This window comes from Alosa sapidissima, chromosome 3, assembly GCF_018492685.1.
Source record: "Alosa sapidissima isolate fAloSap1 chromosome 3, fAloSap1.pri, whole genome shotgun sequence".
Taxonomy (NCBI): domain Eukaryota; kingdom Metazoa; phylum Chordata; class Actinopteri; order Clupeiformes; family Clupeidae; genus Alosa; species Alosa sapidissima.
The window spans coordinates 8,716,933-8,734,937 of NC_055959.1; the positions used below are offsets into that span (position 1 = coordinate 8,716,933).

At 44.8% G+C, this 18,005-nt stretch overlaps 1 protein-coding gene across 1 annotated transcript in view; it reads right to left on the bottom strand.

The window, feature by feature from the left end:
• The window catches only part of cacna1ha (calcium channel, voltage-dependent, T type, alpha 1H subunit a), a 101,179-nt gene extending 95,916 nt beyond the window's left edge, over window positions 1–5,263 (bottom strand). The window contains 2 exon segments of the mRNA XM_042087784.1: window positions 3,856–4,190; window positions 4,684–5,263. Of these exon segments, the coding sequence (XP_041943718.1) occupies window positions 3,856–4,166 (311 nt within the window). The 5' untranslated portion in view covers window positions 4,167–4,190; window positions 4,684–5,263.
• Window positions 5,264–18,005: the final 12,742 nt, after the last annotated feature.

An 18,005-nucleotide genomic window follows, 5' to 3' on the forward strand; every position in this document is an offset into this window, starting at 1 on the left:
AAACACACACACACACACAGACACACACAGACACACCATAAACATTTTAACAGTGAGGAATGGTGAACATAAAGCTGAAATACCTGTGAGCAGATCCATACAACACCAAGAGAGGTAAAGTAAAGAAGAGAAACATTCAGCAGTACTGCCAACAGACTAATGTCAAACCCATGAGAGAAAAGACTTATTAGAACCAACAGTTCCAATATCCCAACCGCACAGAGGCTTGCAATAGTGTTCCTGATTCGGTGTGTGTGGTGTCTGGATGCGAGCCAGGCGAGGGCCTATGTATTTCAGAGTAAGCTTTCATCGGTGCGATAATGAATATCATTTTGTGATGGATGCCAAAACAAGGTTGGCTTCCTTGAGACCTGGAGGCACTGTAGTGTAGCGAACATTACATTCAGGCACCATCTTAGAAATAAAAATGCCTCTGAATAAAAAACAAGCCCTGCAGGATAGTTGGTGGACTGCACAAGTCTTATTAGTTCCATGTCGTTTCCCTAAACACTCTCTAAACAGCTGGCCTAAGGATATACAGCAAACCCGCTGCACAGAGATTAATCAAACTCAAACATCGGCCTAATCAGTGTGTTTATCTGTGATTGGCTTTCATAAACGGGACACCACTAATTAAATCTCAGCTCTTCTGTTGCCCCTTTGGCCTAAATTAAATGTGTCACCTGTTCCCTATGAACCAAGGTGAAGGGTTGCCCTCATGGCAGTTGATTTCACTCCATCTTGCTGACCCTTCTGGGGATTTGGAGAGTCGAGGGAGAGCCAGCTCACAGCCCACAGAAGGCTAATAAAGGCAGGAGCCTGGAGGACACACTGGATTTGCCTCCTCTGATTTGCAAGCCCGAGAGTGATTGCATTTTGCGTGAGAGTGGTTTAAACATATTGAGTTTTTTTTTTTTTTTTTTAGTTTGAGGGCACAGCACCATCTGACCATCATCGACTTTTGTGAAAGGGGGATCCTGGAAGCATCTACCATCGTGTCTTTGAAATAGAATTAGGGAGGCAAGAGAGAGAAAAAGAAAGAGGGAGAGAGAAAGAGAGAGAGAGAAAAAGAGAGAGAGAGAAAAAGAGAGAGAGAGAAATCTGTGTCGCAGTGGATGGTTGACTCTGGGATATTTCACCATCTACTTCCAAAACATAACAATCATACATATTTTCCACTTAAAACTATTTAGTATAAAAGTCAGCCTTCAACCCTATCTGATCTGGCCTGTTCCTGCAATGCCCCATTCGATTCTCATAATAAAACGTCAGTGAAATCCTGACATGAAAGATGAGGTGGAGTGCAGAGCAGAGTGCTGTGGAGACGGGCTGAGACGAGCACGGCCACATGTCTGCATCCAGCCAGCATTCAGCATCGCCAGCACATGGTGTCTCTCCACAAAAAAACATTCAGCAGCAGACCCCCACCCCACCCTCCCCCCATCTGTGCATGTGTCAAAAGATCCTTTGGCACCTCACACCCTGCGAGGGGACATTTTAATGAAGAGAAGCTGAGGTCCACCCGTTGGGAGCAGCTTAAAAGTGATGCGGATTTGGGCTTTCACGTTTGTGACAGACACAAACGATTGTGATGCACGACAAAGTCGCAGTCATAATGCTCTTCCGATTTGCTATGCTGAACGCCTTTCAGTAGTAACTCAACATGAGTTGATGTGTCAGAGATTGGTTTATTGGAATAACAGTGGAACTAGCAGCATTACAGCCAATTTACAATTTTTCAAAAGACAAGAAACAGGCAAGGGAAAGAAAAATCTGCATATCGATATCCTTAATTATATAAAATGCTTTCTCTCATCTCATTCAAAAGATTTCTCAATAGAATAGTAGGCCATCATAATTAACAGTACACAGCTCTCTCTTCAGAGATAAGCTGTCTTTCATGACAATAGCAACGCAGAATGGGCACCAAAGTCAAGCTCTGCCATTAATATCTCATGTACACTGGTACACAAATTAGTCATCGTGGCTGCGTATACTGGGAGTGTTACGGCTCAACACGTGTGCGTGGGTGGGGAAGCACTTATGGATGACTAATCAAAACATGGAGAAACCATCAACCCATCTCGCACACGCAAGCTAGTCTGACTATCCATGTCAAATATTTATCTGCATTTGTCTCTAGGGTAGGAGAGCAGGGCAAGAACCCGCAGCATCTCTCAAATCAACATCTCTGACTATGATGCATGAAATCTAACATGGACAAAGAAGGGGGGCAGTGTGATTTAACTCATTCATTACTCCTAATGAGAGTGAGAGAGGACTTTGTGAAGAAAGCTGCTTTTTCCCTCGCACTAAGGCGATGTGTCGTGCACATCGAACAGGGCCAAAAAGTCACTTTCATAACTCTCATCTGACAAAAACAATTTCCAGTTGAGGGGCCAAAAAGCCATTTCCAAGTTAAGAGGCCTGAAGGGAGAGGAAATGTAGAATATAAATGATCTTAACTGATGAATAATAATCTCCAGAATGACTGTCTGGGATTTAAGGACACACACCAACCCTATCCAATCCCCGACAGGAGAATACAAATGGTTAATTTTGCTAGATTCATTCATTCTGACCCATAACTGAAAATCAAAACTTCAGTTCACCCATAGCTGCAGAAATTTAAAACGTCAGAGACTGCTGCCATGTTTTTATAAGACATATTTAAGGGAAATGTGTGCTCCCCAGAGTAACAAAGTGAGCAATGCAATGTTGTTTTGACTGCATTAAGGTTGGTTTTGGCTGTGACAACATTAGCAATTGTACCACAAGTCTGTTTAATCCGCCATTACCAGTGCAATGGTCAAGTAAAATATTATGATAACAAGAGAGCTGTGAAAAATGTATGCCTTTTCACCACATGCAATGCCATGTTACTATAGCCCTGCCACATGATGTATCATTTCACCATTTCACTGGAGCAAAGAAGCTAACAAGAAAAGCTAGAGAAATACAAACAGTTGTAAATATACTGTATGTCAAAGGAATTCAACATATTTCTTGTGTTATCAATGATGAGCGTTATGTCTGCAAATTAACCACTCTTTGAATAAAACAGATTCATAGCTTGACTGACAGCTGGGACCAGAATTCAAAGAACACTACCAGGCAAAGCACTGAACACAGTCCACGGAGACTGAAGAGCCCAATTAACACATCAACAAAATGCAGATGACAAAATGGAGGAGTAAAAGCTTACATCTAAGCAGGCCTTCACATCACTGTCTTAAATTAATTGTGATCCGTAACACGCCAGAAACCACTACCATGTTGTGAACACTTTCTCTCCAGAATACCAGGTAAACTTAAAAGCCAAAGACTAAGACTGTGTATCTTATTACAGAAACAATTCAACAGTGGATTTCAGTCTCCCCTCAGATCATTAAAATGTTTATAAAGTTGTGCTCTACACTTACATGCTACTGAAGTGAAAGGCCATTGTCTCTGGTTGTTGAAGTTGATGGTTTAATTATGCTAAAAGCAAAACAATACTATTATTTTGTAAGCTATGTCATAGGATTCAGATAGAATAATTATGATAGTATGCAAAGAAAATAAATAATTATCCAGACTTATATAAATATCACACTTTTTTACCCAGCAGAATCATTGCTCCTGGATTTTATAAGCATAACTTATTTGCTTAAAAAATAACACTCTCAGTTTAGGCTACTTGTTTGATATGTGTATAAGATCTTCTATAGCCTGCGAGGCAAAATATCTTAGGTCTAAATAGGGGAATGTATCACCGTCATATCTGTATCCCACTACATTAATCAAAGGAGCCTCTCACCTCTGTCAACTGCAATTAAGGGCTGCCATCATGAGGGCACATAATGGAAAGGATATGGATTACAAACCATTCTTAGACACCAGCTACGTGGTCGAGTGGTCTGTTTCATGCAGAAAAACACAACAGGCGCAAGTAACGGGTAAGGAGGCTGCTCCTCATCATCCGACGCCAGATCCGGAGTTGGGTCGCGCCCGCTGGAACCCTGCGCCCGAGTAGACTCGGGCACAGGGATCCATGTGCTACCCCTCTCCTCCTCATCGCCAGTGTCTTCGCCCTGACCAGGCGCTCGGTACAGAGCAGAAATGGGTCCTCTCTCCCCCTCGCTCTCCAAGTTGTGAAAGTGTTCTCTCCCCTCGCCATCAGTCATGATAGAGCGTCTGGCAATGATATCCTGCAATTGCAAGGATGGTGATCAGGAAACAGGGAGATGAACCGTGGCTTTGAGCAAACCAACATACTTAGCAGTGTAGGTTATACATTCTGTTTTAGTCCCAGTTGACATTTCAGAGCAAAACATGTCGTCTAACTACTTTGTGAGAGATATCTGTTAACCCATATGTGACACAGGCTACAGTAAAAGCCAGTGATGCTGTGCGGTAGGTCCCCTATTTACAGTAGGATGCGATTTGTTCGTAACACAATGGATCGGAACAACTTTAGCCTATTTTGTCTCCTGCGTAAAACAAACAAGCATAATCAAATGCCAGTGGTTCATCACAAGTTTCTGTACTAATCAGTTGGAAAGCTTTTGCCTTTGTAGGCACAGAAAACAATAGCATGCGGGTTTCTAAATTCTGTCGGCGTGAAAAAGTATTCCAGGGACTCTGTTACGCATAGAAAATTAAAATGTACTTAAACCAAAACTTTCTGATACGAAACCTCACCTTATAGATAAGGAATTGATAGTTCCCATAAGCATTTCCTGCACTTTCAGTGTACCGCAGGCAAATCCTTTCTGGGGAAGGTTTGGCTTTCGTTGCAATCCATACTGCCTACTCCCAGTGCGTTTTCCTTAGAAGATACAATAATCCGAATGTTGCGCAAAACCTGCGATGTTATCGGGTCCTTCCGTGTTTGTCGAAAAAAAACTATTTTATAGTGCAATGAGACATCTTGAGTAAATGTCCACCACTACCCCAAGAAATATGCCAAACCGATTTTGCGCGTCCGTGTTGTTCGAGGGTCTCTCCAGATCTGACACGCCAAACTTCTGGTCCACCAAGAGCATTGAAACGTGACGTGGTTTCAGACGTACTCGAACCTGCTATTACATAGAGTCTTTACGATCTAATACAGAAAATGTGCAATCATATCGAAATGTTCAGATTCTCTCGGTAATTTTGATCATCAGGTTTCCAAATCCGCTTTGCTCTCCTTGTAAATGATAACCTTTATCAGCGATCCGTTGTCTCATCTCGGCATGCAAGTAGGCTATCCATCTACCATCCACTCAAATCATTGCGGTAGAATAAGATCCGTTCTAATGAGGGTGAATTGTTTGAGATACCTTGTCTCATAAAAACATGTGTTAAACACATTGTAATTATGTACTTGGATATATACCAAATAACTTAATTTAACTGTTTGTGGAACCAATGATGCTGCTTCAATGATGCATCTGCAATATTGCAGAAATTATTTAACCTGTTTCAGCACACTATGAAAAATGCTGGGGTGAAAAGTAACTAAGGCCATTTGCTCAAGTGGCCTACTGCTCTGTACAATTGAATAGTACTTGTGAAATACACATAGCTTACTGTACAATTTTGGGGTACTTGTACATATATTTTACAATAAGCCTACTTCCACTTCACTACATTTAGAAGGGTACTTTCTACTCCTCTACATGTATTTGACAGCAATAGTTTCTAGATAGTTCTAAGATGGAGGCTTTACAGAGTGGATAATACAGCAGGGTTTTACAATACAATGCATTTTTAAAGATGGCATCTGATATCTAACTGAAAGCTGATTAAGAAATTAATCTGATTAAGAACCTCAGTGAACCTTACCTTGGTGACGTTTCACACCGTGGCAAACTTCTTTCAGGTATGGGGTGTAATCTTATCCATTGAGGGTATTGCAAAAAAATGTGCTCAATCTTTTTGCCTTTAAGGAGCAGAGAGTTGTTGTATTATGTACTATACATCTGAATCATGTTTGGTTATGTGGGACAGCACAGAACTAGATTTAACTCATTTTCATGGCTCTCTGTGGTTATTTCAACTCAGACATTCTAGTTGCGCACCTATTGCAACGGCCATAACCACACCATAAAATGTGAACAAGTGAGTGCTTTTTTTACCATCACTATCACCACCTCGCACGTCCACATTGTGGTTGTGGGCATCACAGTAGGAGCACAACTGATCTATATATGAGTTGAAATAACCACAGAGAGCCATGAAAAGCTGCTGAATCTAGTTCAGTATGTGCTGTCCCACAAACCTTCCTGTTACAGCTTAACGTTCCCTTCACTGTTTATAAAATTGTTTTTTAAACCCAACTGATCAATAATATATATATATATATATATATATATATATATATATATATATATATATATATATATGGCTGCATTGCAGTTCAATTTCCCCAATCAAGAACATGAGGATACTGACTTATTGTAATTCATATTGTAATGTCATGTTTGTTGTATCGATTAAGAATAGATAATTACAGCATTCTTCTCTGTAATTACAACCCCCAGACAGGTTACCAATGGTTTCCTGACTGCTCAGGAAAACATGAAAGCGAGAGACAGGCTGATTTCTGAAGGTTAACGCTGCTCATAATTAACCTACAGTCTTTACGTGTGATGGACAAGCATTGGACTTTTTAAAAGGTCAATGCTAGAAAATTATAAAATTGATTACATCATTTTGGTGTTGTGCTTTTCTTGTTTTTTGTTTCCGGTGGGAAACAGGGGAGTTGGATCTGGCTGTTGATGGTCGTTTCGTCCCAAGGCTATGTTGTCAGGCTGTTTATGCTGACAAAGCAAAGATGGCCTCTTGGGCCGTGCCGTTACTCTACCGGAAACACCCACATATGCCCCACTGTGCTCCTCAGTCATGCATTAGACTCGCTCGCTCTCTGTCCATTTCTATGGCTCCTCATGGACTGGACACAGTTAAGGGGGTCTCGGGCTCTTTATGTAGAAACATATAAAGAGGAAGTTGCCCTGCAGACCATGGTCTCTCGAAGAACCTAAAGTAGAGCAAAAATTACGCCTTCATCCATGTTGATCATAATTGGATGCTTTATAGCAATAATGTCAATTTAACCAATCAATCAATCAACATTTGACTTGGTTTCATACACACACACATACATACATACACACATACAAACACACCCATACACACACACACACACACACACACACACACACACAATGTCCGTCTACAGTCACAGTTATTCAACATATTGTTTAGTCAGACTAATACCAATATATCAGCTATGCCATTGGGATGGAGAAATCAGTGGCCCTGCGGAGGTGCTCTGCATCCTGGAGAACTTGAAAAGCAAGGAATCCCCCCACGTACTGACGAGAGGCTTTCCCTGCCATCCATAGCGTCTGCACACTGCACACAAAAGAGGTGAAATATGTATAAACCAAATCTATTATTCAGGCACCAGGCAGGGGGAGGTGAGTGGGCGGCCGGGCGGTTGCACACACACACACATACATACACACACACACACACATACACACACACATACACACACATACACACACACATACACACACACACACACACACGTACACACGTACACACACACACACATACACACACACACACATGTACACACACACACACACGTACCCGTATCCGTGACACGCTTAAGTAATCACATTATTAGAATATCAAAAAGGTGGGCTGACGAGATGCATCTAAACACTGTGTGGATGTGTGAGTGTGTGTATGTGTGTGTGTGGTGTGTGTGTGTGTGTGTGTGTGTGTGTTTGCAGTCTAGTTGTGAGGACATAAAGAAGGAAAATGGATGTGTAATCATCCTTAGCGGATGAGGAGATGGACTCGGGATGGTGGTGAGGGCCATGTAGTCGTGGCAGACTCCGCTCTGCTCTCTCCTGGCGGTTCGTTGGCGGGGAGTTATTAACACTGACATTTGCATATGTGACACTTGTCTAGTTCTCATTACATCCACTGGCACAACGCTGAAATAAGCAAAAGTCATTGTTCAAGCCCCTGAAAGAGAAGCAACTGATATCCATGGAGAAGTGTTAAGGGAAAAGGTCACTGGTATTTATTCATGAGCGGTGAATACAAATAATAATTTAATAAAAAAATGAAAATTAATGTAACAAGATTTAAATCTTGAATCATCCTCATTTGGGAGCCTTGACCTTTCATAAATTATATTTCCAGTGGTAAAGTCGCATGGATGCCATTCACTGACACACGCAAGAGAAGAGACAACAAAGAATTGTTATATTTTCATGCATAAGCCCCCCTGTCATAGTGTTTCTCCTTCCTGGCATAGATTGTGGGTAACAAGTTCAGGGCTTGTTGTCATAGCTATAGGATATAGGTTTTCAACCAATAGTCCGCAGCACACTGATGATGTGGGGAGACAGTACTTGTGGTCCCTAAGCATGCATTAAATAATGTAGTTTCAATGTGGGATTCAATGTTTTTTTTAATACATGGTGGACGCCAAGGTTGCTTCATTTTTCAGAATGGTGGTCCATGGGTCACAATCGTTTGAAAACCCATGCTCTGGGAGGATGCCAAAGTGAAGCCCCAGAGTGATGACGATTAGCCGGCCGAAGCCGCGCCAACACTCATTCCTCCATAATTGTGGCAGAACAGGTGTGGGTGCTTGGTGACAACCGTGAGCTGATGCTTTGAGAAGGCTGTCTGGCTGACACTGGCTGGACGGCTGGTGGGGCTATTGGATGACAACGCAGCACAGGCAGCTGGTGGAGCTCCAACAGTTGTGCGGTGTGGAGTAAAGCTTCTATAATCTGACCAGTAAGAGCTCTTGAGGGTCGATGGGGGTGGGGGGGGGCAGTGGGTCATCACCACCAGCTCGTCTATCTCTATCATCCACCTCATTCGAAGTCCTCATATTCTTGCCTCCATGAGGCAGGATCTCTCCAGGACTGAGGGCAACAGGGACATCCTCGGTCGAGTGTGTTTCTGCGCCACACAGCTCTGGTCTTTCTCACCTTCTGTACATTTTACCCTATTCTTGTGTGTGTTGTTTTTTTATTATTTCGTTGGGGTTACGTTCTTTGTTGAACATCTTTTGAGCGGATGTTGTTATGCGACGATCGCAGACCTGTCCAAAATCTTGGAGAGATAGGGGGGGGGGGGGGGGGGGATGCAAGACAAGAGACAACAGCGTGTTAAATCAGAACTCCTTGCAGAAGGAAGTTGCAATTTACAGGCCGGTACTGGCTTGCAATCCTGTTTCTCATCATCTTCATAGTGCCATTTCCTGAGGCCTTCCATCTGTAAACCATGGCAAGCCCTCACTACAAAAGTAGATGCTTCCTGAAGCCTTTCACCTTGAGATTTTTAAAAAAAGAAAAAGAAAAACACAAATGTGTGGGCTGTTGCTACAGCATTCACCACAAACACACACACTCCAGTGACTGGCCAGCCACATGGAGAGGCTTGTGATTTTGTCATAACTCCATCATACTTAACTCAGCTATACGTTCGGAGAACCAGCTGTACATTCCAATCTGTAAAGCAGCTTTAACCCCTTGCACTCGCAAGTCTCTTGGCTATGCTTCTCATTATCCCGGCGTCTGAAAAGCCATCTGGACAGGGGAAGACCACTTTCTTCTGCTGTCATGTCAAAGAAATATACAACAGTTCAGACTGCATCAACAACAGCAAAGAAAAAGCTGCAAACCATATTGTATGAAATATGGCTTATCGAAGACGGACAAGGGGATGAGGGGGGGTCGTCAAGGCAGCTCCATACGGAAGCTCTCAAGATAACAGGGGGGGGGAGGGGCGTTAACGGAGGTGACAACACGCCTCAGCTGGTGCAGCCGCCTGGTTTAGTGGATTTGTGTCACTTCCGCCACTCTCATTAACCTCATTACTTAACATGTCACCGTAATCCTGGAACACAATGGCCAACATCAGTATAACGAGGACGGAACCATGGCTGCTGTGAGCGACAGCATAAAAACCACTCAAAAGAGTTCATGACCTCCTAATAATTCTAGGCATTTGAGAGACGGATGGAAGCACATTGAGTAGGACAACATGCATGTAAGACATCTGTACAGTATGCGCTGCCAACTGAAGAAATGTGATACTGTAATCACCGTCATACTTCTCCACCAGTGTGTTCACTGGGAGGCAGTAGTGGTCAGAGACTACATATCTGCAAGGGTTGCAGTCTACATCAATTCAGTCTGCCAACCAATCTATCCATATATCAACTTTTTTTTAAATACTTTATACAGTGTGCAAGGTGCCATTAGGACAGGACAGTATCGTATGTGTGTTTTATTATAGTACATTTCATGAATTTTGTATATGGATGGAGGCAGCTTTCTGGGAGAGTATGGGACATGTCCAACTCTCCCCTGAGATACTGGCGTGCCCCAGAACCACTCGGACCTTACAGGCCATTTCCCAATTTCCCAGCATAGCAGTGCAAGCAGGATTCAATGACCTGTGTGACCTGTATGTATGTGTGTGTGTGTCTACAATGACTTCATGACACAGCACTAGCCGTCAAGCTAAAGAATGCGGTGCTCAGTCACTGAAGAGCACCCTGTGTAAATGCCTGTGGACGTGATATGACATGAGCCCTATGCATGATAGTTGAATCCCACACGCAGCCGCTCAGCTCAGCAGACATTTGCAACTCTGAGCAGCTCGCAGCATAGTGACAGCATGTGTTCTGTCATCGTTTGGGTTCCCAAACATTTGAGAGTATGATTTCAGCGATTATAGGACTGCGCTCTGTAGAATAGAGAGCTTTTTGAAATACAAAGCACTGCTCCTGACAACAAAGCAACGAAGGCAGGTATTCTGCTGACAAGGAATAAAGAAACTTAGATAAATAAAACATTGATGAAGATGTCTTCATGTTGAGTGACAGAGAGTGTGTGAATTATCAAAATTGAACAACAACAACAACGATTGAACAACAACAACAACAACAAAGATTGGAGGCTGCTTTACCAGGCAGATTATGCAGCGCTTTCATTACAAGATGTATGGGGCCGCGTTTGCTCCGAATGTGCTGGGATTGGTTGCTCCTAGTGTGCGGGGAAAGTTGCCCAGAGGTCCAGGAAAGTGTGTGTGTGTACTGTAGTGACAGAAAATGGCAGCCTGGCCCTCTTCGACAGTCCATCAGCTAATAAGGGGTCCTGCAAGGTCTTCCACAAACAAGAGGCAAACGGCCGCAGCAAGTGTCGCCCTTGCAGAACAGAATAATGAGCCTGTCGCCCTCTCTCTCTCTGTCTCTCGGTCTCTCCCTCTCTCTCTCTTTCCATCTCTCTCTCTCTCCCCCTCTCTCGGCCCGGAGGCCTCGGTGCGCTCCGAGAGCTAGCGCTCCTACTCGCTCACTGATGCATGAACCCAATCAGAAATGGCCATTAAATTGATGACGCATGCATCCCCAGTGCCTGCTCTATTTCATTAGATCATGAAATTGTAAGAAATGGGAGAAAAAAAAAAACAATCTCATTTGTATTTGGGGGCCATTTTGATACATACAATTGGCTATGTGATTTTGGAAGAGACAAATGAAAATGTCAGCGCTCTAACAACTTACAAAAAAAAACACCTCCCTCAGTGACTTCTGTTTCTCCATTACTGTGTTATAGTTTCTCTGTGCCACTAGAACAACACAAGATACATATCAGTACAGTCCCCTCTGTCTGAACTACCAGGAGTCTACGTGGATCCTACCGTTCCTTCAGTTGTCTCGCAGCACGAGAGCTTTTTTCTCCCCTTTTCGTGCTTGTGGGAACCGCTTCCAGGTTCCCATATTAGGACATCCAAAGGCCTGCCCTCCAATGTTCAGGATGACTCTGTAGCTTGGGCTATTCTATAAACCAGATAGTAATCTGGAGGCCTGCGAGGCATCCAGCTCCCAGTCATAATAATGTACCTAAGGAGGGAGAAAAAAGCTTGTTGATGTCTCTGAAGCGAAGGCGTCTTTTGTGAGCCATAAAAATGTATGTGTAGCCCACTGGCACAAAGTGAGTGGTGGAGTGATAAATCGCCCCTGTGGGAGAGGGTAGAAGCTGTGTGTTGGTGATAAGGGAGAGAGGTGGGGTGCGAGGAAGCACGACTATGTGCACCGCTCACGGCGCACAGCTGAATCCAAAAGCATCATTCCACGAGAGCAGCTCAGGAATCGCTTATCGTAACACGATGATGGTCCTGTCCGACGGGGAATGCTGGAATGACACCCGTGCATAACCCCACACCACCACCCCGGTCCCTCACACACACACACGCACACGCACACGCACACGCACACGCACACGCACGCGCGCGCACACACACACACACACACACACACACACACACACACACACACACACACACACACACACACACACACACACACACACACACACACACACACACACACACACACACACACACACAACACTTACAAATATTTTAATTATGACAAAAAATTCCACATAGAATCTAAGCAGGCAAAGCAGGATGTCACTCACACACACACAAAAACAGTTGTGGATGCACACGCACACACATGAATGCATGCACGCACGCACGGACACACACAAACACAGACACACAGACACACAGACACACACACACGTTCCAACTCCCATCATGCATTTAACAAGTGGCTCGCCACCTCTCCATGCTGAATGGTGTGCCTATAATCAGTAAGTCAGGCTCAGGTCAAAAGCCATTCAGCCTCATCAGCTGCTGTCAGCGGTGAGGACAGAGCAGGGTCACTGGCTCCTAGAACACGTCGTCCTCTCCCTGCCCCCCTCCCTTCCACTCTCCACTGTCCGTTCCTCACGCCTGCGCACCTCTCTTTAAAATGATCTGCTCGTGATGTGGCGGTTGCAAGTTCTGTCAAGGCAGTATGTCGGTGAGTCAGGGATCAAGGCGTTCAAGGTGTCCCCTTTTTTTCCATCTTTTTTTCTTTCCTGCTCTCTCTCTCATTATCTTTCCCTCTCTGTTACTCTTTCTTGTTCTCTCTTTCTATATTTAGGCAGAGTGCTTGTGTAGCCATACTGACTGGTCATCTGAAGTCCAGTCTGTAGACAAAGCATCTGTTCTCCCAGGGGTACTGAAGAGGAACACATACCTCTGACATCGTGTCAAATAACATGAAACAATCAAACCACCTAAAGCCACAACTCCAAAAACACAACCAAAGAAAACAGATGGGCTTAAAAGCCAAGTTCAGGCTCTTAAAGTGTTGTAAATAATTAAAAAGCCTTTATTTACTTGGCTAAGCAGAAAGAGCAACAACATTTTGGTTTGTGTCTTTTTCAGGGTACGGCTCTAACCAAAATGCATACAAAGCATAGAAAGGTTTTTTTTTAAATGATTTTGTTTTTTAAATCGCAAGAGACCCAAAAGCATCTATTATTTCTGTATGAAGGATTATACAAAGAAAATGGTCTAAATACAGTGAAAATGACCCCAGTCACTGGCTCTGACTCTCTCCTCCGAGTAGTTCTTCAACCAAATAATCATTGTCAGCACTGACACGAGAGGACGCCTGCTGGAGCTCAGCACGCCGGACGAGCTGCCCGAGGTCACCTGAGTCATCAGCGTGCGATGGGCCGCACCGCATGGACCCGCGCTCACATAAACGCTTACTCGCGCTCTTCTCTCGGCCCGCGCCCAGATTACTCCATGGGAATGGCACACGATCCTTACAGTACGTGGGGGTTGGGCTTGGGGGGGTGTTTGGGGAGGGGTTGTACAGGGGAGCTGTGTCATCTCTTACAGGAAAAGGAAGGGAGAAAATAAAGGCAACAAAACAAAACAAAACAAACAAAGTGAATATGAATCTAAACTCCTCCTCAGTCTCTGTGTCTGTGATATAATGGAGGTACTAAGGTCAAGCCATTGTGTGTTGTGTGTGTATGTGTGTGTGTGTGTGTGTGTGTGTGTGAGTGTGAGTGTGTACGTGTGTGTGGGTGGGTTTGTGGGGGTTGGGGGCAAAGGAAAAACCAGCGCAATCCACAGACTCCGGGGGGATTAGCAAGTATGTTAATCACTGCAAGATAAGATGGAGTCATTTAGCCAAGATACTCCATCGGTTATGATTCCCGCCGCATGGTCCGGTCTGCCGGTGTCAAATGACAGATGGCGTACTGACGGTGGTGCTACCGTAAAAGCTCCACCAATCAAGGCCCGTTTCACTGCTCTAGTCCCAAGGCCAGCTCATTGTTGTTATGTTGTTATGATTGCCGTGTCTGTAGTGGTAATGGCGGCGGGGGTGTTTATATTCTTAAATGCATCATTAGGGCGTTGAAGAGTGCCTTCCGAGGCTCTCAGGCTGTCGGGAATGACTGATAACTGCCTCAGAAGAGCTCGTCTGGTGAAGAACTAGTGAAGAACTGCGATGCTGTGCTACCCTTAAAACAGTTTATGAGATAATTTCACTCTCGCTTCATATCCTGACTGAGAGGGAGGGAGTTGATTTATGTGTAAGACGGTTAGACCCACATATCAATACCAAGGCTGTTATGGTGTTTGAGTGTGTCTGTGTGTTTGTGTGGCCGGTGGCTGTCTATGTCTGGGGGTGGGGGTGGGGGGGGGGGGATCAGAGAGAGTTTCCCAGATCCTGGATATTGTGTCAGCTTGTTAAAATCTTCCCGTGCTCCAGGAGAGGAAAAGCCATTACGGCAAATTCAGTTTGCGGTCCGTTAACGGCCATGCTAAAGTGGCTAGAATTACCGAAAGTCATGGCGTAGAACAGACGCATTACCATCGCCAAAATGCATATAGCACTGATGGACAGACTTCTCTAGGAACTCCATCCCTCCCTCCCTCTCTTCTTTACTCCCATACTCTCTCTGTCTGGTGGGGCAGCACTCTTTAAGAGTAGCAGTTGTGAAGTAGGTAAACACACTCGGTTTACTCTCAGACAAAAACAATTCCCTAGGGGTGATATCATCCAACCTCAGGCCAGGGGCGGTGCGGGGGAGTGGGGCATACCGGAGAGGCTGAAACCTAAGTGGATGTCCACTCCGCCACATTAGACTTCTGCCCCCCCCCCCCCCCTCCTCTACTCTCTCTCTCTCTCTCTCTCTCTCAGGGTGAGGGGAACACCGGCGGCGAAAGACTAAACAGTGCAATGGCAGTGGACACAGTAAATGCAGGCCTGCGGCTGGTCTCCAGCTGCCAACATCTGCTCTAATTATGAATGGCTGTTTGGCCTGGGATCACACCTGACCCTTGGGGTGTCCAGCCGCCTGCACTGCTTCGCATGGTTACTGCACATTCCAGCTCAGCTCAGCGAAAGTATTCAGGGGCTGCTTTCCGATCTAAAAGTGGCGTTGTGTCAAGCATGTCCAATTTGCTGCCATGTGAAAGTCATACTCAGAGGGGTATGGACATTTGGACGATGGAAGTCAGATTTGAACTTTAGCATGAAAAGTGTGCAGCAGGGAAGCACGTCCAAGAAATCTGAACCATGAGTGCTGGGCCAAAACAAAAGCAATAACTATAAAGAAAGTCTGCACACCAATCAGGCCCCGAAACATTACACGGACTAAAATAATTCTTTGCTCAGGGGCAATTAGTGTGCGGACGTTCTTTATAGTTATTAGATTTGAACTGTAGGCCTGAATAATCTGATTGATCAGTCTGACTCAGCCTTCATATCATAACTATCATAAAATCACTACGATGCTGGTGATAACAATGCATATTCCTGTACATTCTTCATGATGAAACTAATTTGACTCACTATAATCCAGACTAGAAGCTACCTCTGAGCTGAGTAAGTGGAGTGGATTTTCACAATAGCTTTGTAAAGTCAGTCTAATCCCTCATGCACTGCTGCTCGGTGCGATGCGGGCAGTAAACACAGACACCAACACCAAGCGCCGGGAAATGAACTCACGGCAGGCGTACCCGTGTTAGCGCCAACAAGACTCTCTTTTCTCTCCAGAAAGTGTGAGAGGAAAGGGTTGTGTTTTCATGTGTTTTCGTGTTCAGAGTGAATGTCTGAGTTGTCATGCTCTCTCTTTCTCGCTCTCTCTCTCTGAGAGGCCGTGACAGGGCTCGTATGTACCCGGTGCATCTGTTGAATTGGCAGAGTTTTATGCAGGCATCTGGTGTTGCGCTCGGTGTGTCAGCTGTTGACTCAGTGGACTGTCCCTGTGTGTGGGACTCAAGCCCACACCAGAGCGCCCCTCTTTCGTCACTAGCGCAGAGCAGAGTGGAGCAGAGCACAGGACAGAGTCATGGCTAACAGCTAGCCTAGCATACCGCATTAGCTCTCTACTGCTCTTTACCTCCTCCCTTCTCTTTTTCTCATCCTGTCGCTATATGCTATTGATGCTGTAGGGTTGCTAGCTACATACCGTGTCTTTCTTTTCACACTTTCTTTGTTTGTCGCTCTACTGCTCTTCTTCCATCCTATTGCTTTCTCACTCTGCTTTCTCTCTTTGACGCTGTCTTTCGTTCTCTCTCTCTCTTTCTCTCTCTCTCTCTCAGAGAAGTCCGATTGGATACCTCGCCCCTTCTCGCCATCAGGTGGAGAGCAAGCGAGCGAGCGAGCCATCCTTCCTTCCTGTTTTCCTTAGGCGCGTCAGCGCAGATGGACAGTGTCAATGCCGCGGTGGCGGGTTGGAGAGAGAGAGAGTGCAGGGCTCAAGGAGCAGATTTGTTTTCCCGAGCTGTCGCCCATTAGAGATTTCCCAGACAAAAGGGATGTCCAGACCTTGAGGGAGAGAGGGTCTTGCAGGTCTGTGCAACGGCCCATCCGTGTGTAAACACGGCATTCCACACATGCCGTCCAGATCATGGGGACCATCATCCATCCACAGTTTATTACCCTCTCCGAGCCGAGCTGCTTGTTTAGAAGGGCTAAATCAGATGATTAGCCAGCTTACGTGTAACATACACCAATTAAACTGACTAATTTAAACTGGATTACCCAATGTTTGTGCTTGTGTGTGTGTGTGTGTTAAAAAATGTATGCAGATGTCATCTAGTATGCACAGCAACATCTCTGGACAGTTCACTGCGTTGTCAGAGCTAAATGTCAAATTAAATGTCATGTCTTTTTATCATCCTGCATCTATATACTCTCCAACTCATAAACATGCACACTCAAGAAAAACTATATGCACACATACACACACATTTTAACCATTTATTTATGTCCACACACACACACACACACACACACACACACACACACACACGTATGACACACAAGACAGCATATATGCACACATACACACACACACACATACACACATGTATGACTCTTTGCTACTTGCACGCAAACAAACATGAAAAAGACATAATCCTTTTGACACCATGCCACTTGCTGGTGCTCTATAGGGTGAGATGACATCATCAGCCCGCTACGTTAACTAGGTTGCCTGTTTCTTAACCCCGGGACCTCTGATTACAGAAGCTACGGAAAAAGAAGGATGTCAGCCACCCTCAATAATATATGGACAAACACCAAAGCTGTGTTTTCTTCTTCTCCTTCTTCTCCTCCTCCTCCTTGTTCTACTTCTTCATATTTTTCTTTATCTTCTTCTTCTCTTTCTACTTCTTCTTTTTCTTTATCTTTTTCTTCTTCTTCTCCTCCGCTGTCCAGCACAAAACCACTGGGTTTTGATGCGTCTGCAGGTAATCAGTAGGAGAGGTTTATGGCCCTGTCCATGATGTGGTCAACAGCAGAGCTCCATGGTGATGAAGGGTCACGTACCCCTGCTCCACCCTTTAGTTTAATCATTGTTCACTGATGGATGGCCCCAGTGGCACCCTTTAGCCCCCACCCACACCCCCACCCTCCACAGTCGTGAGGAGGACAGTCCGTCATCCATGAGTAATTCAATGTCATCAAAGCCACTCGCAGATATATGATGACCGCACACTTCTGCCGTGTAGATTTACTGGATCCACTCCGTCGTGTGGACATTGGACGTCTTGATTTACGTGAGAAACTCCCCCGCTTCAGCAATAACGGGAACATTTGATGTGTTTTTAAAAAAATCTCCATGCAG